Genomic DNA, 27,610 nt, shown 5'->3' on the forward strand with positions numbered 1-27,610 from the left:
TAATGTCTGGTCTTGTCTTGTTTATTCCCAAAGATCTGCGGGCTGCCTACTGCATACCAGGCCCAGATCTGGGTGTGAGGACTCAGCAGTGAATAAAACAGACATCTCTGCCCTCACGGAGTTGACATGGCAGGGTGGGGGATAAAGTTGGGAGCGCTGAAAATAAATGAGTATATCCATACTTTTTTTTTTTTTTTAAGGCAAGATAAATTTCCAATTTCAGATTGGTATTAGTGCTGGGAAGAAAATATTGATAGGATAGCAACCCGATTGGGTGACTCCTTGATACAGGGTGGTCAGGGAAGGCCTTCAATGACAAGGAACTGGTACTGTGGAAAAGTCTGGGTTTTCGAGCAGAGGGACCAGCCGGTGCAAAGGCCCTGAGGTGGGACGTTGGGGACCAGCCTGGCTGGAGCAGAGTGAGCTGGAGGAGAGTGTAAGACACACGGGTGGGCGGTTGAGGGGCTGAAAAAGCACACAGCAAATTGGGAGTTCAGTTCAGTTCAGTCGTTCAGTCGGTCTGACTCTTTGCGACCCCATGAACTGCAGCACGCCAGGCCTCCCTATCCATCACCAACTCCAGAGTTCACCCAGACTCACGTCCATTGTGTCAGTGATGCCATCCAACCATCTCATCCTCTGTCGTCCCCTTCTCCTCCTGCCCTCAATCTTTCCCAGCATCAGGGTTTTTTCAAATGAGTCAGCTCTCCGCATCAGGTGGCCAAAGTATTGGAGTTTCAGTTTCAACATCAGTCCCTCCAATGAACACCCAGGAGTGATCTCCTTTAGGATGGACTTGTTGGATCTCCTTGCAGTCCAAGGGACTCTCAAGAGTCTTCGCCAACACCACAGTTCAAAAGCATCAATTCTTTGGCGGTCAGCTTTCTTTATAGTCCAACTCTCACATCCATACATGACTACTGGAAAAACCATAGCCTTGACTAGACAGACCTTTGTTGGCAAAGTAATTTCTCTGCTTTTGAATATGCTGTCTAGGTTGGTCATAACTTTCCTTCCAAGGAGCAAGCGTCTTTTAATTTCATGGCTGCAATCACCATCCACAGTGATTTTGGAGTCCAAAAAAATAAAGTCGGCCACTGTTTCCACTGTTTCCCTGTCTATTTGACATGAAGTGATGGGACCAGATGCCATGATCTTCGTTTTCTGAATGTTGAGCTTTAAGCCAACTTTTTCACTCTCCTCTTTCACTTTCATCAAGAGGCTTTTTAGTTCCTCTTCACTTTCTGCCATAAGGGTGGTGTCATCTGCATATCTGAGATTCTTGATATTTCTCCCGGCAATCTTGATTCCAGCTGTGCTTCATCCAGCCCAGCATTTCTCATGATGTACTCTGCATATAAGTTAAATAAGCAGGGTGACAATATACAGCCTTGACATACTTCTTTTCCTATTTGGAACCAGTCTGTTGTTCCATGTCCAGTTCTAACTGTTGCTTCCTGACCTGCATACAGGTTTCTCAAGAGGCAGGTCAGGTGGTCTGGTATTCCCATCTCTTTCAGAATTTTCCACAGTTTATTGTGATCCACACAGTCAAAGGCTTTGGCATAGTCAATAAAGCAGAAATAGATGTTTTTCTGGAACTCTCTTGCTTTTTCGTTTGGCTTTTATTCCAAAAGTGATGGGAAATTCTCTCTCAACCCCTTTCTCGCAACCCCACTTCCAAGCACCGTCTAAACATTAGGACACCACCCGAAGAGGCAGGTGCTGTGAGAGGGAAAACTGAGGCTCCAAGAGAACAGACGAAAGAGCGCGGAGAGGGAGGGACTTCTTGGCTTGTCGCGCCTTTATAGCCCTTTCCTGGAAAGTGCGTGGGTCTAAATTTCTGTCTCTGGCTAGAAGGGCCAGGTTCGGACCCAAGGTCTGCCCCTGCGCCGCGCACCCCCCGCCCTTCGCCCTTCGCACTTGACAGTCGGTCTGATCACGACCCGCTAACCTTTCCGGCTGCAGTCCAGAGTTCTCTGTACCCGGCGCACCGCTCCGCCTTTAGACACGCCGCGCGTGCCTTTTGCGACTCCCCATTGGCCTGACGCTCTGCCTTTCTCCAGGGCGAGCCAATCACGCTCTCAAGACGGACAGCCTGGCCCACGGCCCCCGAGGAGGGGTGGGAAGAAGCGGCGTTCTCGGATTGGCTGCCAGCGGAGCGGAGCAGAGCTAGGCGAGTGCCTATTGGGCGGATCGGCTCTGGAGGCGGGACGTGGAGGGCGCGGGGTGGGGCTCCGTGTCCAGAAGGTGAGAAACGTTGACCCGGCCTGCGGACCCTACTGGAGGAGCCGAGCTGCGCGAGTCCGGCGGCAGCGGGTGAGTGACTGCAAGCCTCACCTGCGGAGGGCAGGCTCGGCTTCCTCTGGCGCCTTCCGGGTAAGGCCCCGCCGGCGCTGCGGGAGGACCGACCTCCCCGCCCGCCGCTGGGGAGACCGAGGCTCCGCGGGGCCATCCGGGGCCGAGGGGACGCGGCCGGGGCAGGACTCCTGCCCACGCCCGACACTAGTGGCTGGCCAGGGCCGATTCCACTCCCCGCGTCGAGTGCCCGCATCACCCCTGCGCGGAGGGTGTTTCCCCAAGAAGGAAACCGGCTCAGACGGAGCGTGAAACTTGAGGGTCACACAGCCAGCGAGGCTGGGTGCGGACGCACGCCGCCCGGGCCACCTGAGGGATCTCAACAGACCGATTGGCTCCGCAGGTGGCCGCCCATCGCGGGCCGCTCCTCTGCCCGACCTCGGGCTTCCTCTGCCCCGAGCTGCGTTCTGGATCCTCATCACTCCCCTAGAGCACCCCCAAACTCTGTCTCCAGCCCAGACCCCGCCCCCACGTGTTTCATCTCCTCTGCCTCAATCAGGTGGGCTCTCCAGGGAATTAGCCCACCCTCTGACGACTGGAAACCAGGCCCGCCTGCCCCCTCCTCTCCGTCCCGGCTGCCTGGACTGGATCCTGCCCTCCCGGCCTCCACCTCCAGTCCAGCCCCACAGGCTGCCAGCGAGGCCTCCCTGTTTTCTATTTTCAAAACTTTCTTGTGGAAGTTTATTACACGTGTAGGGCAAAGTACAAATCACAGATACACAGCTCACCTAACTTCACCAAGAGTATGCGAACAGCATACAAACGCAGAAACCAAACACCCCCGACGCGAAGTCCCAGCCCCTCCTTCATCACTACTGCCCAAGGACAACCATTATCATGACTTTAATGCCACCGATGGGTCTGGCTGGGTTCTTGCCTTATGTAAACGTTTTACTGTATTGTATTCAGTATATTGTATTTACCTGACTGGAGAACCTGTTTACACACTGTCAAAAATTCAAGAGCAACAGTCATACATACAGTGGTCAAACATCCTTCACACTCTGCCCCTCAGAGACCTGTCCCTGCAGAAAAAGCCTGTTCTTACTTGCTCGCCAGAGAGCAAATACGGACTGCAGCAGTATGCAGGCTTTTTTTTTTTTTTCCTTCTTGCATTTTGGCACAAATGGGAGCACTGTTTACACACTATGTTTGTCCCATCTGTGCCCCGTCACCCCCCTCCTTAACATCTCTCAGACATTTCTCCACATGGTTACTTAAAGATCTTGCTTGTGATTACCAGTGCCCTAACCGTGGATGTTTAGATTTATTTCTGTTCTTTGGCTCAGGGAGGGGGTCTCATAGTGAATAACCTTGTCCCATAATGAATAACTTGTGTCATTTCACAGGCATGTCTGCAGGCATGCACTTAGGCTAAACACTTCGCATGAGTTCCCTGGGTCACAGGGTTTGTGACTCTGTAATTTTGAGAACTGTGGGCACATGGTTCTCCCTAGGGGGTGCTTGCTGCAGTTTACACTCCTACCAGCCCTGCAGGCGCACCCGTCACAGGCTTTCGGACATTCCAGCACCCCACCCGCTCCTGACCCTATCCCTCCAGTCTCTTGGAGAGTTACCAGTACCACCCAGAACCGGAGTGAGGAGAGCCCTCCAGGTGGAGGCAGCTGCCTGGGCAAAGGCCCTGAAGGGGGATGTGGCAGTCCAGCGCCTTGTGGGAGGAGGGTACCTCTTAGTCTTGAAGACAGAGAAAAGCCATGAGGCCTGGGGGAGAGCTAAGATGGGGTAACAGGGTCACCTGTGTGTTTTCAAAAAGATTGCTTTCTCTCTCTTCACTTTCTTTGGGAGAACTCTGCCAAGACAGAGTAGCTTCCCCAGAAATCCTCACCCTGGCCACAGCTGTAACTACACAATGAAGTAATGCAGTGTGGTTTCATTTTTGAGGGAGTTTCCCTTCCATTTGTATTTAGAGACAAAATTCCCATAGCATAACATTCACCATTTTAGCCATCCACTAAGTTTTAAACTTTAGATGTGCCACATGTCGGAAACATTTTCAGTGGTCGATGTGCTCAGTTTAAAGAATAACCAAAAACACCTGTGGGACTCCCGACACTGAAACTTGCCCTGAGCAAGGGTCAGCTGGCTTGCCCTCCACTGGGTGCACTGGGTCCGCAGGGCCTTTGTTTCCTAAATAAATTAACAAATAAGTAAGTGACGTGCAGAGGTGGGGGGAGCTGCAGACACAAGCCAGGACTCCTCATTTGTGCAGCAGTTCCAGGAACCAGAGACACAAGTCTCTGGGAACATGGGCTGGGACCATGAGACTCGGGGTGTCCAGGGCCCTGATGGGGAGAGGTGGCAGTCACCCCGCTAGTCCCCGCAGCACCTCCGCCTTCATGGACCCCTCCCCTGGACCTCAGGGTCCTCCCCTTTAAAAGGGCTGCTGCCCAGGTGACTCTGCCAGTGCCCCCTTAATTTTTACATTGCTTGCTTTCTTTTTAATGGTGGGAGGGGCTTCCCCTGGAAGCCCAGGGGGTTAAGACTGTGCTTCCAGTGCTGGGGACATGGGTGCCATTCTTGGTTGGGGAACACTTGCCACACAGAAATTAAACAAAATAAAAACAATTTAAAAAATAAAATTGTGGCAAAGTATACATAACCTAAAACTTACCATCCTGACCATTTTAAAGTATACAATTAAGAGGCATTTTGTATATTCCTAATATTGTGCACCCAGCACTACTATCTGATTCCAAACACTTCCATCTCCCCAGACGGAAACTCCGTGCCCCTCTTCAGTCTCTCCTCCGCCCCAGCCCACCCCACCCCGCCCCAGCCAGCTCCGTCTCTGTGGACGGTCCATGTAAAGGGACTCCTGCGCCACGCTCTGTGACTCGGCAGCATTCACGGCGAGGGGCGTCCGCGCTCCTTTCCTTTTCGTGGCCGAATACTACACGTCGTGGGTACCCCAGCCTTTCTAAGACCCCTAGGCGGCGGGGTTCAGCTAGTGAGTCTCAGGCGTGGGCAAACTGCATTCAGAGAGGCAATCAGACCTGAGGGATCGCGGGGCGGGGTGGGGTGGGGAGGGTGGGGGCGGGGGGCGGTGGGTGGGGTGGGGAGGGTGGGGGCGGGGGGCGGTGGGTGGGTGTGCAGCTTTGCCTCAGGACCCCATCCCGACCCCTCAGGGGCTGACCGTGCCCTCCGGGGGACTTCAGAGCCTCAATCTCTCTCCAGGCTGCGGGAGGGTCACAGTGGGAGTCTAGGGGGTGAGTGCGTGGACCCCGGACATGCAGAGAAGCCCCCTCCGAGCCTAACCGCACTCCCTGGGCCCTCTGTCCACTCCAGGACATGGCAGCTGCGAGGCCCGCGTTGGGCCGCGTCCTTCCCGGATCTTCCATGCTCTTCCTGTGCGACATGCAGGAGAAGTTCCGCCACGTCGTGTACTTCCGTCAGATCGTCTCTGTGGCTGCGCGCATGCTCAAGGTACAGCCCTGCTCCCTCGGACCCAGGTCCAGACCCCATGCCTCCTCCCTCAGACCAGGAGTCCAGGCCGAAGCCCCTTTTGGGCTCAGACCTGCGCTCCTCCGCCCCCATGCCAGGTGGCCCGGCTGCTGAGTGTGCCGACAGTGCTGACTGAGCAGTACCCACAGGGTCTGGGCCCCACGGTGCCCGAGCTGGGCGCCCAGGGCCTCCAGCCATACTCCAAGACCTGCTTCAGCATGGTGCCTGCGGTGCAGCAGGAGCTGGACGCACGGCCCCAGCTTCGCTCTGTGCTCCTCTGTGGCGTGGAGACACAAGCCTGCATCTTGGTGAGACCCCCACTGACCCTTGGGACCTCCTTTCCACCTGGGACCTCCCCAACCTGAAAACCCAGAACCCTGGACACTGCTTCCTGACCCGTGGCTCCCCTCCTGACCTGGGACCTTCAACTCCACTCAGGATCCCTGGGCTTTTGTCCTGCCAAGCATACCGCTATAATCCGCACCCCTCCTGCCCTGATCCGCCCTCAGCCCCACCCAGGCCCCCGTCATTCCTGGCTGGGGTGGTCCTGACCTCTCTCCGCCCCCAGCAAACGGCCCTGGACCTCCTGGATCGCGGGCTGCAGGTCCACGTGGTGGTGGACGCCTGTACCTCCCGGAGGTGAGCTCTTCTCAGGGGTGAGGTGCGTGTGGGTTGGGTTTGGGGCACCCAGGGAGAACCCGGGGGTGGATCCTTGCTGAGTTCACCGGCTGTCTGGGCATGGGGTAGGGACCGAGACACCCTCTCTCCCACCCCCTCAGCCAGGTGGACCGGCTGGTGGCGTTGTCGCGGTTGCGCCAGAGCGGTGCCTTCCTCTCCACCAGCGAGGGGCTCATTTTTCAGCTCGTGGGCGACGCCACCCACCCTCAGTTCAAGGAGGTACTGGACCCCCCCACACCCGACCTCCCCCTTCTCCCACACAAACAGCAAATGCCTTTTCAGCGCCCACGGTACAGCGGCAGAATACATCCGGGAACATAGCAGGCTGCCGCCCCCAGGGGAGACTGCGGGTCAACACCGTACATCCCGGAGGGGAGAAGCCGGCTGGCCCTGAGGGCTGTAGAGAGAGAGAGAGAGAGAAAGCAGGGGAGGGCCAGGTGTGCCAGGACGGGTTGCTGAGGGTGGTCCAGAGGCCTCCCGGAAGAAGGGGACTTTAGAGCGAGGTGGAGATGGAAGGGAGCCACGGGGACCCTGTCAACAGCTCCACCCGGCCCTTCCCCAGCACCCCTCCTCCTCCTCCAGTCTGTGATACCCAGGTCCAGCCTCCACAGCCACCACCCAAGTGGCCTTCCCAGTACCCAGGTCTGACTGGGTAGCCACGGCTTCGCACCTTGGCCCTTAGGGTAACGGAATATGCCAATGTCCCAGTCCTCTGAGATCTGCCCCTTCTCCTCCTCTTAGATCAGGTCTGTTGAGCATTTACTGAGCACCTACTGTGTGCCAGCCAGTGTGGCAGGTCCAGGAACAATCGCAGAAAAAGACAATCTGTATTCAGTTTCACATGGGGGCCAGGAGCTGGGGAGGGAATCTGTGGGGTGTGTGAGAGATGAGATGGGGGCCGGCAGCACGGAGGCCCCTCCTGGGGGTGGCCTTAAAGCGAAGACCTGAAGTGGGGGCGGTGAGCAACCGGTCATCCGAAAAGCAGTCTTGGCAGAGTGGACAGCTAGGGCAGAAGCCTGGACGTGGGACTAAGCTTGACTTATTCAAGGAACCACAGAAGGGCACGGTGAACTCAGGGTGCAGGAGGGGCAGGGGGCTGGGAGAAGCCAGAGTGGAGTCTTCCCAAAGATTCTGGTGCAGTTGCACCCGGGATCTGGACACTGTCAGATCTGTGTGTGGCGCTGGGCAGCTAATGGACATGGGGTAGGAAGGAGGGAAACGAGGGTGGAGGCAGCCGAGTTACAGGCCTGGCTCACTTTCATTTTGTAATTTCTGTAGGTTAGCATGAGAGGACTTGCTGGTGGGTGCAGTCCATGAAAAGGCAGCCCAGAGAGGTTGAGCACAGCCGCTCAGGCTGTGCACTGATGGGGGAGGGGGTGGAAGGTCAAATGACCACCAGCATCTAAGAGGCAGTTGCATAAGTGCCTCCAGAGTTGAGGCACAAGGCGTGGGCTGGACCTGAGAGTTGAGGGGAGATTACTTAAGAAGTAGGTGTACACAGGAAGCCCCAGGACAGTCAGTCACCCTCAGTGGTCGAAGCCGGTAAGGTGGGCCCAGGTGACAGATAATCAGGCATTAACCCTGGTAGCTGTGGTGAAAGGGAGACCACCAGCAAAAGTCTTGAGGGGAGGGGGCGGTTAGTTTGGCCAGTTACTGCCCGGGGGTTGGGGGAGGGGCGGGCAGTGCGGCGAGGGAGATGAAAATGATCTGTTGTGGAGACGGAAACCCCTGACTCCTGACTCCCCCTACAGATCCAGAAGCTCGTCAAGGAGCCCAGCCCCGACAGCGGGCTGCTGGGCCTTTTCCAAGACCAGAACCCCCTCTTCCGCTGACCTCGCCACCCTGCGCTGTGCGGAGACACCCTCTTCTCCTGTCCTCGGGACTCTGGCAGGCGCGCTTTCTCCCCCCGTCGCCGGGTCCCGAGAGTGGTGCAGTCCACCGGGAGAACCGCCCCCTCGGGAGGGCGGTGGGTGCCGCCTTCCCATTGGGCCGCACCTCCCGGAAATGCAAATGAAGCTCCCGGAGCTGGGCGAGGGTTGGTCGAGCCGGGCTGGAGGCGGGGCTCGGCCCCGGGCCACTCCAAGGGGCGGCGAGGGGGAGGGCGTCACAGTCTGTGTGGGACCAGCTCACGGAGAATAAACACTGATGTGACTGTGGGCCGAACCATTCTTGGGCTGGGGGGTGTCCCGGGGGCGACCAGGGCCCGCGGGCGGCAGGGGAAGAGGGGTCCCCCGCAGGTGGGGAGGGGGTGGTGCCTCCGCTCAACTCCGAGCCGGCGGCGCGAGGCAAAGGCGAGGGCGGCCACTCACATCTGCACCGCAGCCGGCGCGCATCTGCCCGCAAAGGGACTGCCGGCCCGGGTCCCCGACACGCTGCCGGCCGCCCCCCAGGCAGCGCGCGCGCACACGCCCAACCGGGTTGGCTCGCAGACACGCGCTCGCTCTGCCTCCTCCGGCCGGCCCCCCACGTCGCCGCCACCCCCCCGACTCCCCCAGGGTCCCGCATCCGGAAAGTGAGGTGAGCGCGGCCGCACCCCGGTGCGGAGGGGGAAACTGAGGCAGGAGGGACTTGGGGACGCGGAGGAAGAGACAGGCATGCGGTTGAATGGATGAACGGATGGATGGGAAGGACAGATAGCTTCATCTGAGTGGTCCCTGTTCCCCTAAGACAGGAGCCCGAGGATCCGCATGGGGGCTCCCAGAATTCTACAGCCCCCTTGGAAATCTGGGAGTCGGGACTCAACGAGACCCCCAGTCAGGGCCGCTCAGCCCTTTTAGATTGTCAGGCTCCCCCACCCCCATCCCGTACCCTTTGGGGGCCCAAGAAGGCAATCCGAGTCCCCCAGGGACCCAAGCGTCAGAGCTCTCAGCCAGACCGCCCCCACTGGGGAATCAGAACACCCCCCCTCCCCGTTCCTGGATCCCAGACCTCGCTCAGAAGGCCCGGTCACCGGACCCCGCGTCAGAGCGCCCAGGGGCCTCTCTCTACAGGGACCTAGGAGTCCCTGCTTCCCCCTCCTCCAGGAACCCCTGGGACCGGGAGCCAGCACCCTCGGCCCCCGCCTTCCGGATCCAGGTGTCCCCCCTCCTCACCCCCCAGCCTGAAGCCTCGCGTCTCGGAGGCCGCGCTCGCGTCGCCATGGCAACAGGAGTCTATTTTGCGCTGGGAACACACAGCTCCCGTCGCAGCGCCCCCCCACCCCGCCCCTCTAACCTGAGCCTGAGTGAGAGTGAGGGGCCCGGGGAGGGAGATGGGTGGTCCGGCGTCGGAGGGGGCACAGAGACACTCACAGGGTCAGAGATCTGTAGACAGCAAACCTGGGAAAGACACACACAGAGATGCAGACACGCAGTCAGAGGTAGCGAGAGACGGGGATGTGCAGAGAAGAGACGGGGCAGAGGGGAGGAAGAAATGCTGGCACGCGGAGGAGACGTAGGGCAGAGACGGCAGGATGCAGAGATGCGCTGAGACACGTGGAGAGAGACGGGCTAAGAGAGCCGGTGACCCCGGGCACCTCCCTGCAGAGATGAGACTGGCCGGCGGGCCGAGGGAGGGGCAGTGGGCGCGAGATCCGGGAGGAGGTCAGGACAGGGAGACGCAGAGACTCCCACAGACAGAGAGCGGACGGGAAGGCCTAGGCACCCGGCGGGCCGCGAGGGGTGCGTGGGGACCTGCCGCGTCTCTTCCTCAAACCCCGCCCCCGGGCGGCGAGCTGGAGGCGGGGCCGGGTGCCTCCACCCCGCCGCCCCCGCCGGGAGCTGGGATCCCCGCCCACTACCCGGACCCCTGCTGCCGGGTCTGCCTCCTCTTGAACCCGGATCGCCCCTCCTACTGCCTTCTCGCCACATCCCTACCCCAAACCCACCCTCAACTCCAGACATTCCCAGGAGGCCCGCCCGCCCTTTGCCTTCGGACCCCCGCACCCTCAGCGCCCACCTGCCCACCCCTCTCCAACGCCCTGCAGCCCGAGATCAGGCTTCTGACTTTCTCTGGGTCTCCTCCCCCTGCGGGTCTCTGTCCTCCTTCTCAGTCTGTCTTTCCTTCTCTCTCGCTCTCCTTTGATTCCCAGTTATCTGGGTTTTTTTTCCCCCGTCACTGCTCGCCCTCCCAGGTCTCAGCCCTCTTCTCTTGAATATCTTCAGTTTCTTTGAAAGGAGGAGAATATCCCTTCTCTTCATCTCTGTTCTTCTCTCCCTGGGTCTCTGACCCTCTCCCTGTGTTTCTCTCTCTGGGTCTCTGTGTCTCTTTCTCGGTCTCCGTCTCTCTCTCTGGGTCTCTGTGCCTCTCCCCGAGGCTCTTCCCTGAGTTTCTATGTTTCTCTCTCTCTGGTTCTCCGTCCCTCTCTGTGGTTCTCAGTCCCTCTCTCTGGGTCTCCATCTCCCTCTCCCTGGGTGTCTGTCCCTCTCCCTGAGGCTCCGTTTCTCTCCCTGAGTCTCTATGTCTCCCTCTCCCTGGGTCATTACCTCTCCCTCTCTCTAACCCTCTGCCCTCAACCTGAGACTCTCTCCCCGGCCTCCGGCATCCTGTTCTCACTCTGCTCCCAGGCATCTCACGAGACAGTCCTTGCCCCGCCCCCCCAGCCCAGCTGACAGGGTCAGAAGAGGGGTGGGGGGTGAGGTGTGTGGCGCAGTGCTGGCAGGGCAGCAGGGGGAAGACGGGGTTCTCCAGGAGCGCAGGGACCCCATCTCACACTGGCTCCCCGAGCTCTGTGCCCACATCTGTTCTCTCTCAGGTCCTGGACTAGGATCCTGGGTTCTGGCCCTGAGCTGCTGGCTGTGCCCGGGGCGGTGAGGGAGAAGACGGCTAGGGGGAGGAGGATCGTGCCTTCCTGCGTGTGTGTGTGTCGGGGAGGGGGTGCTGTCTGGGCGTGTCTGAAGGAGGGTCATATGCCTGCTTCCAGACGCTCCGCCATGGGGTTTGCACTAGTGTGTGTACCCATGAGGCTGCCCGTCTGGCTGGGATACAAGCATCCACAGTCTACAGGCGGTGGGCAGCGTGTCCAGGTGCAGCTGGCTGGGGCGGGTCTCTGGCCGCGTTCTGGAGCTGTGTGTGGTCCCAGGGTGTCATGGTGTCTGAGATTGTGTCTGACTGTTGGGTGCTGTGGGCGGGAATGCCCAGAGACGCAGGGCTGTGTGTCCACAGGGAGCTGTACTGCACGTGTGTTGGGAGGAGGCTTGGGTGTGCTACCAGGATGATCCTGGGTGTCCCTGTGTGCTGTGTCCGGGCCACCACGTGGGTGTCCTGTGTTCCGTGTTGCCACGCACACAAGCTCTGTTGTGCATCTGTGCAGAGTTCTGTGAGGCCGAGGAAGGCTGGTCCTCTGTATCCGTGCATCTGGCCCAGTGTCGGCAGGGATAGGTGCTGCAGGGCAAGAGGTGGGACACAGGGGTGGGAGGCTCTGGCCCCCCGCTGACAGAGGGGCCGTGTGTGTGTGTGTGTGTGTGTGTGTGTGTGTGTGTGTGTCTGTGTGTGTGTGTGTGTTGCTGGACCTGAGCGGGTGTATGCCCCCGCTCCTCCTACCCCACTCCCTGGAGCTGTCAATGACCAGGAGTTGGAATTTCCCTGGGAATGCGCCTGTGTGTGAAGTTGGAGGGGACCACGGCACTCTGTCAGCAGAGGGAGAAATTCTGTGATGGAGCCCTGCCAGAGGCTTGGCACAGCATAGGGACCGAGCCTGCACACTACTAGCCCATGTGGGGCAGATGAGACCAAGGCCCCCCCTTGGCCCTGTGCAGCTCCCCAGCATCTGTGATTTAGCAGGCAGATGGCACCCTTGTGTGTGTTTGGAAGGAGTGCCCCTTCCCACAGATGGATGACGCCCCCCCAGTGTGCTTTGGGAAGGAGAGCCAGTCTCTCTGCCAGACCTCTTGTGCAGTGCACAACCTGCCCAACCATACGTGGCCGCCCTTGTATGAATGAAGGAGTCCACATCGCCACGTGCATGTGTCGCTCTCAGAAGGGGTATCTCTGTGAGCATGAAGGCCTGCGTTTCTCTGTGTGGGACAGAGGCATCCATGCTCTATGGGCGGTGGTGCCCTGAGTTCAAAATCTAGCTGTGACACCATTTGATGTATGTTGGTTGTTTTTCTGTTTCTTAACTGTAGTAAAATATGTGTAACACAAAATTTAACCATTTTAAGTGTACAAGTCAATAGTATTTAATGATGGTGTGTGACTACCATCACTGTCTAGTTCCAGAACATTTTCATTACCCCCAAAGAAGGCCCTGCCCCCACTGAGCAGTCAGCTCCTCTTCCCACCTGCGCTCAGCCCCAGGCAACCACTTATCAGCTTCTGTCCGCCTGGATGTGACTATTGTAGACATTTCATATCAATGTAATCATCGATATGTGACTTTTTGTGTCTGGCTTTTCTCTCTTAACATCCTCGAGGTTCCTTAGGATGTAGAATCTATCGGTGCTCTGTCCCTTTTCGTGGCTGAGTATTATTCCACTGAATGGTTAGACTGCATTTTGTTTACCCATTCATCAACTGATGGGCACTTGGGTGGTCTTCCCTCTGGGGCTGTTGTAAACATTTATGTATTCAACTCTTTGGGGCAGATACCTAGGAGTAGAACTCCTGGGTCATGTGGTAACTCTAATTTTTTTTTTTTTTTTTTTTTTTTGGCCACATCCTGCTGCATGCGGGATCTTAGTTCCCAACCAGGGACAGAACCTGTGACTCCTGCATTGGGAGCACAGTCTCAACCATTGGCCCACCAGTGAAGTCCCTACATGTTTAACTCTTGAGGAACTGCCAAAGTGCTTTCCAGAGTGTGGGCCAAGGCACTTCTTAGAGGACTGTGACACACCAAGTGGGGGCGTCCAGAAGGCAGCGGGGAGTGCAGGACAGGCGCCAGAGCAGAGCTAAAAGGGAAGGTTGAGGCCCCATGGAAACGCGGGTGGCGCCTCAGCCTCCCACAGCCCTCTCCGCATCCCAGCCCCCAGCAGCCTTTGATAATGCTGTGGTCCCAAGATACACGTGCACTCAAAGGGGAGGAATAAAGGGTAAAAATAACAGCGAACAGACATCTATTAAACTAGTCCCACCCACCCACCCTCACTCCCACCTCCTCCCGCTGCTTTTATTTCTTCATGGCCTCCTTCATAATTTCTTAGTGTTTCTTCATAATAGTTTTCAGCGTGCATCCCATTGATACGTGTCTGTGTACTAGCTTTGTCTGCGTGCCAGAATGCGAGCCCCATAAAGACAGAGGCGGAACCCTGCGGTTCACCCACTGCACCCCCAGCCTCAGTAAACACTGCTGCAGGAACCCGCCTGCCGGGCTGCTGCCGCAGACACAGCAAAGCCGACCTGTCCGTCTGTCTGGCCCCTCTCACCCTGTCCCCTCCAGGGAGTACAGTGCCTGCACTAGGCCAGGTGCTGCTCGGAGCCCTCTGAGTGCGCGCTAAGTTGCGTCTGACTCTGCGACCCCATGGACTGCAGCCCACCAGGCTCCTCTATCCATGGAATTCTCCAGGCAAGAATACTGGAGTGGGTTCGTCCTTCCAACCACTCAGTGATAGCCACCCTTACCCCCAGTTTATAGATGGGGAAACAGGCACATGAGGACTTAGGTGTGTCCAATGCCAGGCACCTGGCACATGGTGGGGCTGGGAGATGAACCACTGCCACTCTGACTTGCCAGCTGTGCAAGGAGACACTTCAGAGCTGAAATTGTAAGATTGTGTGTGTGTGTGTGTGTGTGTGTGTGTGTGTGTGAGGGGTAAGGGTGGGGAGTGGGGCAGAGAGAGAAGGGAGACAGAGGCTCAAGACCCCTCGACTATCAGACCTAAATAAAGGAAAAAAAATAAGCTTTGGGGGAACTGAGGACCACAGGGGTGTAGGCCAGCAGTTCTAACTGAGGGCAAATGTGCCCCTAAGGGGACACTGGGCAATGCCTGGAGGCATCCTATGTTGTCACAATGCGGTGGGGGGTGTGAACGCTCCTGCACCCAGAAGCTGCTGCTAAACACGCCAGGGTGCAGGGACGGGCCCTCAACAAAGTGCACTCCGCCGCCTGCCAGTAGTGTAGGGCACTCCCTCCCTGCCCCGCCCCCTGGTCTACGAACTCAGATTCTCAACTCCGATCTCTCTTTCCTCCCGTCTACTCTCCTCTCTCTCCTCCCCGTCTCCCCACCCCCGTCCCCCGCGCCCCCTTATTGCCGCCCTTGGTCCCGCTGGCCCTGCCCGCCTCCGCCCTGGCTCCCTGGCTCCCCTCGGCCTCTCCCTCTGCCCTCTCCCTCACCTGCCTCCTTGGTTTCTTCTCCCTTCATCCCACCTCTCCTCTGGTTTTTATCCGTCCCTCTCATTTCTTCACACCCCTGTCCACTTTCCCTCTCTTGCCTTCCCATTCATCACTCTCTGACCCTTTCTCTGCCCGTGATCGTTGCTGTTCCCCCTCTGCGGCATCGGCACATTCTTCTGTGGCTCCCGTATCACCGACCACTGCCCCTGGCCAACCCCGGGCCCATGCATGTCCCCCGCTTTTCCGCCTCCTGGCTCCTGCCCGCCCGCTCCCCGTGCTTCTGTCTTCCCTTGGGCTGCCTTCCTCATCCTTTCCTGCCACCATCTCCACATTTCTGCACCTCTGGCGCCTTTCTTCCGTGCACCGTTCCAGCCTCGGTTCGCCCCCCAGCCTGGCTGCCCCGGCCGAGCTCCTGCGCGCCCCATGCCGGCCCTCCTGCTCCTCGGGACCCTCCTGTTCCTGGCCTCGACTACCGGCCAGGCTGAGGCGCGTCCGTCCAACGCCACGAGCGCCGAGCCCCCGGGTCCGCTGCCCGCTCTGCTGGCGCACCTGCGGCGCCTGACCGGGGCGCTGACGGGCGGCGGGGGAGCAGCGGGCCCGGGGGCCAACGGCACCAGAGCCAGCACCCAGAGCTCGGCGGGCGCGGCCGCACGTGCGCCCCCTCCGGCCGAGCTGTGCCACGGCTACTACGACGTCATGGGCCAGTACGACGCCACCTTCAACTGCAGCACCGGCTCCTACCGCTTCTGCTGCGGCACCTGCCACTATCGCTTCTGCTGCGAACACCGCCACATGCGCCTGGCGCAGGCCTCCTGCTCCAACTACGACACGCCGCGCTGGGCCACCACGCCGCCGCCGCTGGCCGGGGGCGCCGGGGGCGCCGGGGGTGCGGGCGGGGGTCCTGGGCCCGGCCAGGCCGGCTGGCTGGAAGGGGGCCGGGCGGGGGGTGCTGGGGGGCGTGGGGGCGAGGGCCCAGGGGGCAGCACGGCCTACGTGGTGTGCGGGGTCATCAGCTTCGCCCTGGCCGTGGGCGTCGGCGCTAAAGTGGCCTTCAGCAAGGCGTCCCGTGCGCCCAGGGCGCACCGGGAGATCAACGTGCCCAGGTGTGTGTACTCTGGGGCCGGGGGGCGGAGAGGGGGTGCTGGGGGCTGGACTTGGGCGACGGGGGCGGGGCCAGCATGGAGTGAGGTGGGTGGGCCCGCATGGCCAGAGGCTGAGGCAGCCTCCCGAAGCTCAGAAGCCGATGCCTTGAGATGGGCGGGGCCTGAGAATACAGGTGACTTAAGTGACAGGCTAGGGAGTGACGAGGTTGGTTCAGGCCTTCATTCAGCAAATATTTCTTGAGCGCTTTCTGTGAGCCAGGAGCTGGGGCACAGCGCTGAACAAGACAAAATCCCTGCACTGACGAGTAAACCTAGCCTCTAATCCCAGGTCAGCCGCCTGTGGGCTGTGTGACCCGGGGAGAGTTGCTTAACCTCTCTGCCTGTTTCCTGTGTCTGTACAGTGGGGCTAATCATTGTTCCCCACCCATTCGGGCAGCAACGAAGATTAACTGGGTTGATTCATGTCCAGTCCTGGCACATGGTAAGCCCTCAATAAATGATGGCTACCCTTATCATTAAGATAGTAAGCAAGCAGTGTTAGTTGCTCAGTCGTGTCCAACTCTTTGGGACCCCGTGGACCATAGCCCACCAGGCTCCTCTGTCCATGGGATTCTCCAGGCAAGAATACTGGAGTGGGTTGCCATTTCCTTCTCCAGGGGATCTTCCCAACCCAGGGATCAAGCCTGGTCTCCTGCATTGCAGGCAGATTCTTTACCATCCGAGCCACCAGGGAAGCCATGCACATGGGCAGTATACTTTCAGATACTAATAACTGCTGTGAAGTAAAGCAGTATGACGAGCTGTGAGTGGGAGGGGAGGTGCTGTTTTACACGAAGGGGTCAGGAAAGACCTCTCTGAGCAGAGACCTGGAGGATAAGAGAGAACCAAACAGGTATCTATGGAAAGGGCACTCCAGGCAGAGGAAGCCGTAAGCGCAAAGGCCCTGGGGTGGCGTGTTGGAAGGACTGTGAAGAGACCCACGACACTGGAGCGCAGTGGGTGAGGAGGAGGTGGACAGAAGCAGGCAGAGGTGGGTTCATCCTAAGTGTGGCAGGGGGGCCCCTGGAGTGTCCTGAGCTCCGTGTGCAGCCACCTGAGCCCTGGGCTGTGCATGTGAACTTAGCCTGCAAGGGACAAGGGCAGAAACGGGCAGACCAGGTGGATCTATGGCTCTGAGAGGCAGGCTGCTGGCCGCAGAGGTGGCGACAAATGGTTGGGATATATTTTGGAGAGCGAATCCAGGGGATTACTAAGGGCCATGGAGGAAAGACAAAGAAGAGTCAAGGGTGAATCTAAGGTTTTATCGCCATGGGGACGGCAGCAAAAGAAACAGGAGTAAGGTCCCAGGTTCGGGGTGGCGCGGGGCCACAGAGAGGACGCTGTGGAAGGGACCACACAAGGGGTAGGGTCCAGATGAATTGGGGAAGTGAGTCGAAGGGACCTTGAGGCAGGCGGAGCTCAGACTGACGCTAACAAGGGGCGTGGCCAAAGGCGAGAAGCCGAACTGAACTAAGACACCCGCAAAGGTGAGAAGGGGAGGGGAAAGAGGCCTGCGCCCTCCCTCTCTCCATCCCTACCCGCAGCCCCCAGGCCACTGACCATCCGTCTGCCCCTTCCAGGGCTCTGGTGGACATTCTGAGACATCAGGCGGGGCCCGGGGCCCGCCCGGACCGGGCACGAAGCAGCTCCCTAACCACAGGGGTCGGAGGCCCGGACAGCATGCCGCCGAGGACGCCCAAGAACCTCTACAACCCCGTGAAGCCGTCCAATCTCGGTGAGCAGAGGCGGGGCTGCGGCTGCCCTCGGCCCCGCCCCATCATGTGGCCCCGCCTCCCACCGCCCTGGACTCTGCCTTCCCCGCACAGTCCGGGCTGAGCCCTGTTTCGGACACTGCTCCGGACGGTGCAGTGAGCCCGCCCCACTCCCTGCCCTTCCGTGGGCACCCTAGGTGGGCACCGCGGGCGCGTCGACGGTTTCTCAAGCCACTGCGCTTGAGAAACTCATGTCAGATCACCCAGCAGCCGGTGACACACAAGGACGCAGGTAGCCACTGAGTTGGAATGTCTGGAGCTAGACGCCTGGTTAGACTCCTAGTTCTACCACTGTGACCTGGGGCGACCGGCTTCAGTTCTCTGGGCCTCAGTTTCCTCATCCATAAAATGAGCATCAGAGGAGGGCTCGCCTCACATCACCACTCTTCTTACGGGGCGTGGCCAGACCGTCGGCGGAGAGGTCCAGGCGGCTGGGAGAGAGTCAGAGGGCCTGGTTTGGGGAGGCAGAGGAGGCGCCCTCAGAAAGAGATCTTGGGGCAGTGGCCAGGGGACGGAGGAGAGTTTCTTGGGCAGCTCAGCTTGTGAGGCCCCCAGAGCTGAGTCTGGGGAGAGGGTGGGCAGGCACCTCAGGAAGGGCCTCGAGTGCCGGGCCAAGCTGAGTAGCTCTGTGTCCTGAGGGCAATGGGGAGCCAGGGAGGAGTTTAGAGCGGGAGAGGGGCAGAGTCCCGAGTGGGCAGGTCTATGTCTCTGGGACCCGCGTGCAGGGAAAGAAATGAGAGGAGGAAGGCTCCAGAGGAGGCTGGGAGGCGGGTCCAGGCAGTAAAGTACGCGGATTGATCTGAGGTCAGGAACGCAGGAGAGAAGAGGGCTTTGAGTACTAGTGATGAAGAAGAGACATTTGACCTGGATCTGGAGGGATGAGCAGGAAGGAGGTCTTCAGGCAAAGAAGGGGAGGAAGGGGTTCAACGCGCAGGAAACAGCGGAACAGAACGTGCAAAGGCCCTGTGGCAGAACTGAGCTGGGCCACTGGGCATCAGAGGGAAGCAGGGCTTGAGGGGAGGGGTGAGAGATGAGACTGAGGGCAGGTCGGAAGGCCTCAGAGGCCGCCCCCAGCTTAGACTGTGTCCCATCGGTGATGGTGAGATAGGTGGAGGGTTTCGCGCAGCAGAGGGGTGTGTGTGTGTGTGTGTGTGTGTGTGTGTGTGAGGAGCACCGTGGCTGGGCTGGTCTTGGAGCTGGGCGGAAGGCTGGTTTGACGATCCAGAAGGGAGAAGGAAGTCAGGGCAAAGATTGCAGAGCTGGGGACCAGGAAGACGCGAGCAGGGAGCCTTCCACACGGACCAGGACGGGGTGCCAGCTGGGCGCCGGCAACGGCAGTGACGCCCTGCCCTCTTGGTCCCCACAGATAACCTGCACAACCACCTGCACCTCAGCGGCAACAGCCCCAAACACCGCGCTGCCACCCTGGGTACGCAGCCGGGCGGGCAGGCTCCCTCCCTCCCCACCTGGCGCTAGTCGGAGCCAGGTACCCTGACAGGGCAGGGCTGAGGCCGTGGGAGCCTGTCCTCACGGACCAGCCCGGTAGCCCTGGAGCGGTCCGCGGGAAGCGGCCTGGAGCGCGCCCCTCCTGCCTGGGGTGGGGCACACAGGACGTGCCGGCTGCGCCTCCTGCTCCTTCCCCAGCAAGGAGCCCCCGAGGGGACGTGGGGGGAGTGAGCAGAGGGAGCTTGGACTGCTGCAGCTTTGAGGGGCTGGAACCCCAGGCTGCTAAAGCTCTAAGGGGGCGGGGGCGGAACCGCGGGGTTCGAGGGAGCAGGGCCTGACTGACCCGGGCCGTGCCCTCTGCCCCAGACTGGCCTGGACTGACCCCGGCCGTGCCCTCTGCCCCAGACTGGAGGGCCATCCCGCCGCCCAGCCCCTCCTTGCGCTACTCCACGCTGTCCTGCTCGCGGTCCTTCCACAACCTCTCGCATCTGCCCCCGTCCTACGAGGCCGCCGTGAAATCGGAGCTCAACCGCTACTCCTCTCTCAAGAGGCTTGGTGAGTCCCGGGAAGGGGGCTGCCTGGGCGGCGGGGCGGGGGCAGGGCCTGGGTTCAGGACCCTGGACAGTGGCCCGAGCGCCTGCTCAAGCCCTCGATTTCCCTTCCCTTTCCGCCCCCCCCCCCCGCCGCCCCCACCGCTTAGGGTTCTTTTTTTTTTCTCCAAGGGCTTCCAGAAAGACTCAAGGTCATTCTGCATCGCAGTTAACTAGTTAGGGTGCTTTTCATAAATGCAAATCCACGGTCCTCTCCACAAGATCTATTGCATTCGTCAGGACTTGTGTTTGCGATTAATAGAAGCATAATTTAAAGGGGAAAAAAGGTAACTATGCTGAAACACAACTTAGAAAAAAAGGTAACTACGCTGGCTTGATAAGGCAAATTCTGTGTGCCGAAAGCTTCAGGTGTGGCTGAACCCAGGTGCTCAAGAGCTGGCGCCAAGATTCTACATCTCTCAGCTCTGCTGAACAGTGGGCTAGCTTCGTTTTCAGACAGAATCTCCCTCTGTGATGGCAAAGACTGCCCTGACAATCTTCAGGGCAGTTCTTACCAGAAGAGTCTCTCCCAGTGATTGCAGCAAAAATCCCAAGCCCAAACTCCACTGGCCAAGAAACGGTCATGAGCTTGTCCCAGAACCAGTCACCATGACTCTTGATTGGACATTCCTGGTCGTGGAGGAGGCGTCACACATTTTAAACTGAGATTCACAGTCAGAAAGGGTTTTTATATTGTGTCTCATGAAACCCACATACACCGGCAATTTTTTAATTACAGCGAAGTTTTGAAACTTGCTCTTGTGGACATTTTCAAACAGGTTCAAGAGCAGAGAAATGATAAAATGAACCCCTAGGGTCCTATCATCCAGCTTTAACATTTTCTTACTCCCTCCTTCCCCCACCCCATCTTTTGGTGGATTATTTCAAAACAAATCCCAGATATTATGTCACTTCAACCATTGATATTTCAATAACACACACAGCTGAAACAAAAATTGTATGAATGGTACTCACCCTTATCCTCTTGATGGGCTTCCCTGGTGGCTCAGACGGTAAAGCATCTGCCTGCAGTGCGGGAGACCTGGGTTCAATCCCTGGGTTGGGAAGATCCCCTGGAGAAGGAAATGGCAACCCACTCCAGTACTCTTGCCTGGAAAATTCCATGGACTGAGGAGCCTGGTGGGCTACAGTCCATGAGGACACGACTGAGCGACTTCACTTTCTTTCACTTTTTTCTTATTGTGGGAAACTTTCTAATAATTTTCTATCCTATTTCATTTTGCAAAATACTGTCTCTACCCCACAACCTTGACTTTACAATCCACAAATGGGTCAAATCGAAAAATACTTTCTACAGGATGAAAGAGAAGGAAGTTTCCTCAAAAAGCAAGAGCTCGGTTCTACGCCCAAAAGAAAGGATATTCCCAAGCGATTTAAAAAACAGTCCCCCTCCTCATCTACGGCCCCAGCACCGCAAGCTGGGCCTGGGAACATGCATTCTTCTAGCTTGACTGTTCCCACTGGTTAAAACCGCGCCCCTGCCCAGGCTAATGCCCAGGAAGTTCCGGTGATGTCTGGAGCTCCCTGGGGGCGGGAGCCCAGTGCGAGGAGAGGCAGAGGGATGGCCCAGGGAGGCGGGCAGCTTCTGGGCCGGCAGGGGGCCCAGCTCTATGGTTTCCCCGCTTCTCCCGCAGCCGAGAAGGACCTGGACGAGGCCTACCTGAAGCGCCGGCACCTGGCGGAGGTGCCCCGTGGGACGCTGCCCCTGCACGCGCTGCGGCGACCCGGCACGGGGGGCGGCTACCGCATGGATGGCTGGGGCGGCCCCGAGGAGCTGGGCCTGGCTCCCGCGCCCCACCCTCGGCGCGTCATGTCCCAGGAGCACCTGCTGGGCGACGGGGGCCGGTCGCGCTACGAATTCACGCTGCCGCGCGCGCGCCTCGTGTCCCAGGAGCATCTCCTCCTGTCGTCGCCCGAGGCCCTGCGCCAGAGCCGCGAGCACCTCCTGTCGCCGCCGCGCAGCCCCGCGCTGCCCCCCGAGCCCTCCGCGCGAGCCAGCCTGGCCGCCTCCCACTCCAACCTGCTGCTGGGGCCCGGGGGACCCCCCACGCCGCTGCACGGCCTGCCGCCGCCACCCGGCCTGCACGCGCACCACCACCACGCCCTGCACGGCTCGCCGCAGCCCGCCTGGATGTCAGACGCCGGCGGGGGTGGGGGCACGCTGGCCCGCAGGCCGCCCTTCCAGCGCCAGGGCACGCTGGAGCAGCTGCAGTTCATCCCCGGCCATCACCTGCCCCAACACCTCCGCACGGCCAGCAAGAACGAGGTGACTGTCTGAGCGTCCAAGGCTGGGCCGGGGGCTGGGGCGCTGCGGCCTGGGGCCCCCATCCCAGCCTGCACCCCCTGCCACACCCGGCTGGGGGGCCTGTAATCCAGACCTGCGGGGGCCAGGAGGGCTACCTCCAAGGACACGGTTTTGGACGAAATCCTCACGAGAGAAAAAGTTTCCTTCTGCAATGTCATGGCAGATAAGATCCTCCTGTCACAGTCTGAGGCAGGGCCTCCTTCCCATGACGTCATCACAGAGGAAGAGGCCTGTATGTGAGGTCATCAGTAGTAAAAAACGTCTGTGTTCATCACAGGGACAAACCCTGCTTCCCATGAGGTCATCGCAGAGGAACAGGCCCACTACAGACATCGCTGGAGGCCGTGTCTGTGCTCCACGGTGTCATCTCAAAGACCTCCCTCCAGTGACGTCATAAGAGGACCAATGCCTTGTCCCATGACATCGTCCCGAGAGACAAGGAGCCCTCCTGTGACGTCACTGCACAGATAAGTCTCACCCTCTGATGTCTCTGGCACCAAAAGGCCTCTGTGGACCTCATCGTCACCAGGAAAATATTTTCTTCTAAAGAAGATGCCTCTGTCTATGAAGCCGTGCCTGCAGACAAAGCCATCTTCCCAGGACGCGCCACAGGGAAAAGCACCTCACGTCCTTACCAGACACAGGCCTCCTTTCTAGGACATCGCCACGGGGGTTCTGCTTCCTTCCTGTGACGCCATCACCAGAGGAGCTGGCTTGCCCTGTGATGTCATCCCCGCAGACGGGCAGCCCATTAGGGGCCTCTCCAGGGTGAGGCCCCTCTGCACCGCAGCACCAGACTCTGCCTGCACGGAGATTACGTCCCCGTGAGACACATCCACTGCGATTGCCCAGCATCCACAAGGCGGGCTGCCCAGAGCCCACGACTAAGCTGGGGGCCACCAAGGAAGGGACCGGTCCTGAGATGGCATCTCAGGTGTCATTGCTGGGGCGGCTGCCCTGTGGGGAAGCTTTGGCCAGAGGTGACAGCCTGCCCCTGGGGCCCTGGAGCTGTGACGACACCACTGGAGACACCGCCTGCTCTGGAAGGCCATTCCTTGTGATGGTGTCACCAGAGTTTCTGCCTTGTCCCACCATGACTTAGCTTGGATGCTCTCTCCCCTGACCCTAGGGACAAGCCCTATGTGATTTCCACCAGACCCTCCCCTCAAGTGAGGCTGGGCCATGGGTCTTCCCCCCATGCAGGGATGTCACCTCCTGGTGACTCCTGGAGGACAGCACACATTCCCAGACTGGCTTCTGCTCCCAAGGAGGCCGCTCCACTGCTCCTAGAGTCCTGGGGACTCTTAGGCGGCCCCACATCTCTCTGCCACAACTACAGACATCATCAACTCTGCAGAGTCCTGGCCTCCTGTTGGGGTGGGGGGTGGGGTGTGCCTGCTACTGACATCATCGGCACCACAAGACTTCCACCACTCATGGCCGCATTGCAGCTGGGGTCCCGTGGTAACCATGGCTGGTGATGACATCATTTCCCAGGGTTCCCTATGATCTACGGCGTGTTCATCTCCCAGGATCCACCACAGCTAGGGTCTCGTTCTCATCCAAGATTCATCATAACTATAGTGTCACCTTCTAAGGTAGCCTAGAGCCAATGGTGTCACCATCATCCATGATTCTCCCCCAACATGGTGTCATCATCTCCCAGGATTCACCACAGCTGATGATGTCATCATCCCCCAGAACGCACCATGACCAGTGATGTCATCACCTTCCAGAATCCAGTATGGCCGATGGTGACATCTTCTACCAGGATCCACTAGGACTGATGATGCCCCAGTTTCCCACAGACCCCCACAATTGTGCTGTCATCGTCTCCCAGGATCCACTCCAACCGCAATGTCTTCATGCCCCAGGATCCACCTTAACCATGCTGTCATCACCTCCCAGGAGCCAATTCAGCCATGATGCCACCAGGCCCCAGCATCCCTGAGAGTTGAGGGTGTCCCGGGACCCATGACATCCAACATCATCATCTTCCGGAATCCACTTCAACCTTGGTACCATCATCAACTGGGATACACCAAAACTGTGACATCATCATCTCCCAGGATCCCAGACACCCAATTATGTCATTCATCAGGATCCATGTCAACCATGTATCATCACCTTGAAGATCCATCCCCTTGGGAGCCAAGTACTATATAGCCAAGTACAGCTATATTTCAATTCTCTTGTGGGGTCACCTACAGTCGTTCCCTTTAGAGGAACCAGCACAATATGTATTCTTTCCCCCCTCCCTCAAAAAGAGCGTGGGGTGGGGCTCCCTCTGATGACATCATCCTACTCCAGCCCTTCTTGGTGATGTCACTGCCTTGCTCCTGACTCAGGCTGATGCCTGCCTCAACCCGATCCCAGACTTGGCCTTGGCCAGTCCCCCTCACCCCTGGGTGAGGGCACCAGTCCCTCCGGATAACTGCCCTTCACCCAACCATCTGATCGGTGACAGGGTCAACACAGAGACCTCTTAACATCCCCAGAGGGGGGCCTTCCAGTCCTTGGGTGATGTCACTGCCCCAGTCCCATCCCTGGCACCGGAGCCGCACCCAGTGCCGCACGCCATTGGCTTGGGCCAAACTCTCCCTGGAGATGCCCACGGCGGGGCCAATAGCTGCCGACCTCCCCGGGGCCTTCAGTGGTGTCTGCCGCTGCCTCATCCCGGGAGGGCACATCTGGAGCGCGGCAGCCACCGCCCCTACCACCCGCAGGGCAGGGTGTGCTCTGCATCTCCCCGGGATGGCAGAGGAGCACCACTATCTCCCCTTGCCCCTTCACCCTCTGGGGAGTCCCCAACACCCAACGCACAATTTGCCCCAAATTCTCTTTGTACATAGCCATGTTGGGGGGCGGCCATTCCCCCACTCTTAAAGGGCTACACGCCCCCTCTCCCAGCCCCGAGGGCCAGGTCGGGGGGCCTCTTCTCCCTCTTCTGAGCCGCCCCCCTTCCTCTCCTCTCTCCCCACAAATAACGGCACCTCAGCTCATCCCTTCTCATCGGGAGCCTGGGGCAGAAACTTGGCCCTCAACTCCCACCATGGTCCCCTGGAGGAGGAAACGGCAACCCCCTCCAGTGCTCTTGCCTGGGAAACCCCATGGACAGAGGAGCCTGGAGGGCGATACTCCATGGGGTCTCAAAGAGTCGGACACCCCTGAGCAACTGAGCACACAGCATGGCTCCCACCACACTGAGGACACTGAGGGGCTAGCCCCAGTCTACCAGGGCCCCAGGGCCAGTGTTTCAGCCCCTGCTTGCAGCTGCTCCGCTGGGCTCCCCCAATCCCTCCAAGGGCCTCGACACGCCCAGGGTCCCTAGGGCAGACTGTGACTTCCCCCAAAAGGAGCCGGCTTGAGCACCTGCCCCCCCAGAGCCCCTCCCCTCCACTCACTACCCTCAAGGAGCACTCAGCCTTCTCCAGCCCCCACATCTGCAGGGTTTGGGGCCTCTCATTTTTTATATGCCCCCTCCCCTTCCACTCGCTCTTTCCTGGCCTGGATTCCAGGCATCTCGCCCCCTGCCACCCACCACACATCACTCACTCTACACAGGCTGCCCGACCCTGGGGCCTTGACCTCTTATCTCAAATAAGCCATAGTGGGGAGAGGTCTTGAGGTGGATGAGGAAGTGGGCACGTCCTGCCAGACCCCCCTGATGCTTCCAGAGCTGAGACCTCGCCATCTGAGTCTCCCCCCTGCCCTGCTGCCTTGTACATCATACAGGCTTGTGTGCGTACGTGCACGCACACACATACACCCATTCCAGTGAGGGGGCAGTGGAGGACAGTATGGAGAGAAGATGATCCATTCTGGACCAGAAGACCTTCTGCAGCTCTGCCTGCTTCCTTACCCCTCCCCACCCTGCTCCGCCACCCAACACTGGACTCGTCCCAGCTCCTTAGTGAGGACAGCCAGCCAAGCTGCACATGGTATTTTTTTTTTTTAAATAAACAGATGTTTTCCTGATCCCCGGCCTCAGGTTTACTGTGGGGAAAGGATGGGCTTCCACCTCCACATTTGCAGGTCACTGGGGAGTCTTCTTTGTGGCCAAGGCAGGGTGAGCATCTAAGTGTCTTTGCAGATGGGTGGTCAGGAGTCTGGCAAGGGGCTGCACTGCTAGGTGCTTTTAAATCCTTGATTTCTTCCTATGTGTCCTGACTCAGCATTTAAGCATTTGTTTGCAGATTCTATTTGTTTGCACCTCCTTACATCAAATTTTTTGACTGAATATCATTAAAATGTGTGTGTGTGGGGGGCGCTGTGTTAGTTTCCCTAGGCTGTGGTAATAGTAGTACCACACTCGGGGCAGCTTAAACAGAAGTGCATTCTCTCCCGGAGCTGCTGGAGGCCGCAGGTCTCAGAGGGCGGTGTCGGCAGGGCCCCCTCCTCCTGAGGCTGGGTGGGAGGATCTGCCCGTGCCCTCCCCCCGACAGCTTCTGGGGGATTTCGGGCAGTGCTGACACTCAACACATCGTCTTCCCTCTGTACACCGACTCCTTGGCAAAATGTCCCGTTTCATAAGGACACCAGTCATGACAGATTAGGGCTCACCCCAATGATTTTCCCTGCAAAGACCCTATTTCCAAACAAGGTCATATTCACAGGTCCTGGAGGTTAGGACCTAAAACACTTTTTTTTTGGTGGGAGGAGGGGACAAAATTCAACCCATAACAGGATGTGTGACAGAATACAGTCTTAGTGTCAGTTTTTATGATAACCAGGAAGCATTTTCCACACCTCTCTCTTCCCGCCCAGTGCATTAACATATATGCATAGTGAAGACAGAACTGTCCCCTCCTTCTGTCTCAGGAGGTGCCCCGAAGGCAAGGTTTTATGAACTTTAGGACAGCCTACCCCAGGAGTATCTAAATGCTTGTTTATCAACTGCCAGCTCTCATTACATCAAAGCATGAGTTTGCTCGTCTCTCTGGGTCGTGTGTGCAGGGCATTCCAGTACCAGTTTTATCACTAAGAAAACCCCTTCCTCTCTAGTGCATTTAAGTGTTTGCGTCTCAAATATTAGATTTTATTCTGTATCAGTCAGGGTACTCCACAGAAACAGAACCAGTGTGTGTGTGTGTGTGTGTGTGTGTGTGTGTATGTGTGTACTTCTGTCAAGGAACTGGCCTGTGTGAGTGTGCATGCTCAGTCGCTTTAGCTGTGTTCAACTCTTTGCGACCCCAAGGACTATAGGCCATCAGGCTCCTCTGTCCATGGGATTCTCCAGGCAAGAATACTGGAGTGAGTTGCCATGCCCTCTTCCACGGGATCTTCCCTGACCCAGTGATTGAAACTGTGTGTCCTGCATCTCCTGTGGGGGCTGGCAAATTCAGTCTGTAAGGCACTTCAGAAACTCAGGCAGGTTTTCTAGGCTGCAGTCTTGAGGCAGGATTCATTCTGTTCCAGGAAACCTCAGTTTTTTGCTCTAAGGCCTTCGACTGATTGCATGTGGCCCATCGTATGATCTAGGATAACCTCCTTTACTCAAAGTCAGCTGACTGTAGATGTCTACAGAATACCTTCACAGCAATACCAGGGCTGTGTTTGAACCAACAACCAGGCACTGTCACCTG

The 27,610-nt window shown here is 58.5% G+C and overlaps 2 protein-coding genes across 7 annotated transcripts; both read left to right on the forward strand.

The window, feature by feature from the left end:
• The first annotated feature begins 2,192 nt into the window (after nt 1-2,192).
• ISOC2 (isochorismatase domain containing 2) lies at nt 2,193-8,654 on the forward strand. 4 transcript variants are annotated; one of them, XM_019980030.2, is made up of 6 exons: nt 2,193-2,319; nt 5,665-5,802; nt 5,919-6,128; nt 6,389-6,459; nt 6,600-6,717; nt 8,250-8,654. In XM_019980030.2, exons 2-6 carry the CDS (start codon nt 5,668-5,670, stop codon nt 8,328-8,330), a joined length of 615 nt encoding a protein of 204 aa, XP_019835589.2. In that variant the 5' UTR covers nt 2,193-2,319; nt 5,665-5,667; the 3' UTR covers nt 8,331-8,654. The 4 variants fall into 4 exon arrangements, with proteins under 4 accessions (XP_019835589.2, XP_019835586.2, XP_019835588.2 ...); XM_019980027.2 differs by lacking the exon at nt 6,600-6,717; XM_019980029.2 differs by lacking the exon at nt 6,600-6,717 and having other exon boundaries at nt 2,234-2,379.
• A 29-nt stretch (nt 8,655-8,683) lies between these two features.
• Nucleotides 8,684-26,003, forward strand: SHISA7 (shisa family member 7). 3 transcript variants are annotated; one of them, XM_070771727.1, is made up of 7 exons: nt 8,684-9,015; nt 13,856-13,981; nt 15,122-15,852; nt 17,472-17,626; nt 19,030-19,092; nt 19,515-19,664; nt 21,355-26,003. In XM_070771727.1, exons 2-7 carry the CDS (start codon nt 13,937-13,939, stop codon nt 21,996-21,998), a joined length of 1,788 nt encoding a protein of 595 aa, XP_070627828.1. In that variant the 5' UTR covers nt 8,684-9,015; nt 13,856-13,936; the 3' UTR covers nt 21,999-26,003. The 3 variants fall into 3 exon arrangements, with proteins under 3 accessions (XP_070627828.1, XP_070627829.1, XP_070627830.1); XM_070771728.1 differs by lacking the exon at nt 19,030-19,092; XM_070771729.1 differs by lacking the exon at nt 13,856-13,981 and having other exon boundaries at nt 8,685-9,015.
• Nucleotides 26,004-27,610: the final 1,607 nt, after the last annotated feature.

This window comes from Bos indicus, chromosome 18, assembly GCF_029378745.1.
Source record: "Bos indicus isolate NIAB-ARS_2022 breed Sahiwal x Tharparkar chromosome 18, NIAB-ARS_B.indTharparkar_mat_pri_1.0, whole genome shotgun sequence".
NCBI lineage: Eukaryota > Metazoa > Chordata > Mammalia > Artiodactyla > Bovidae > Bos > Bos indicus.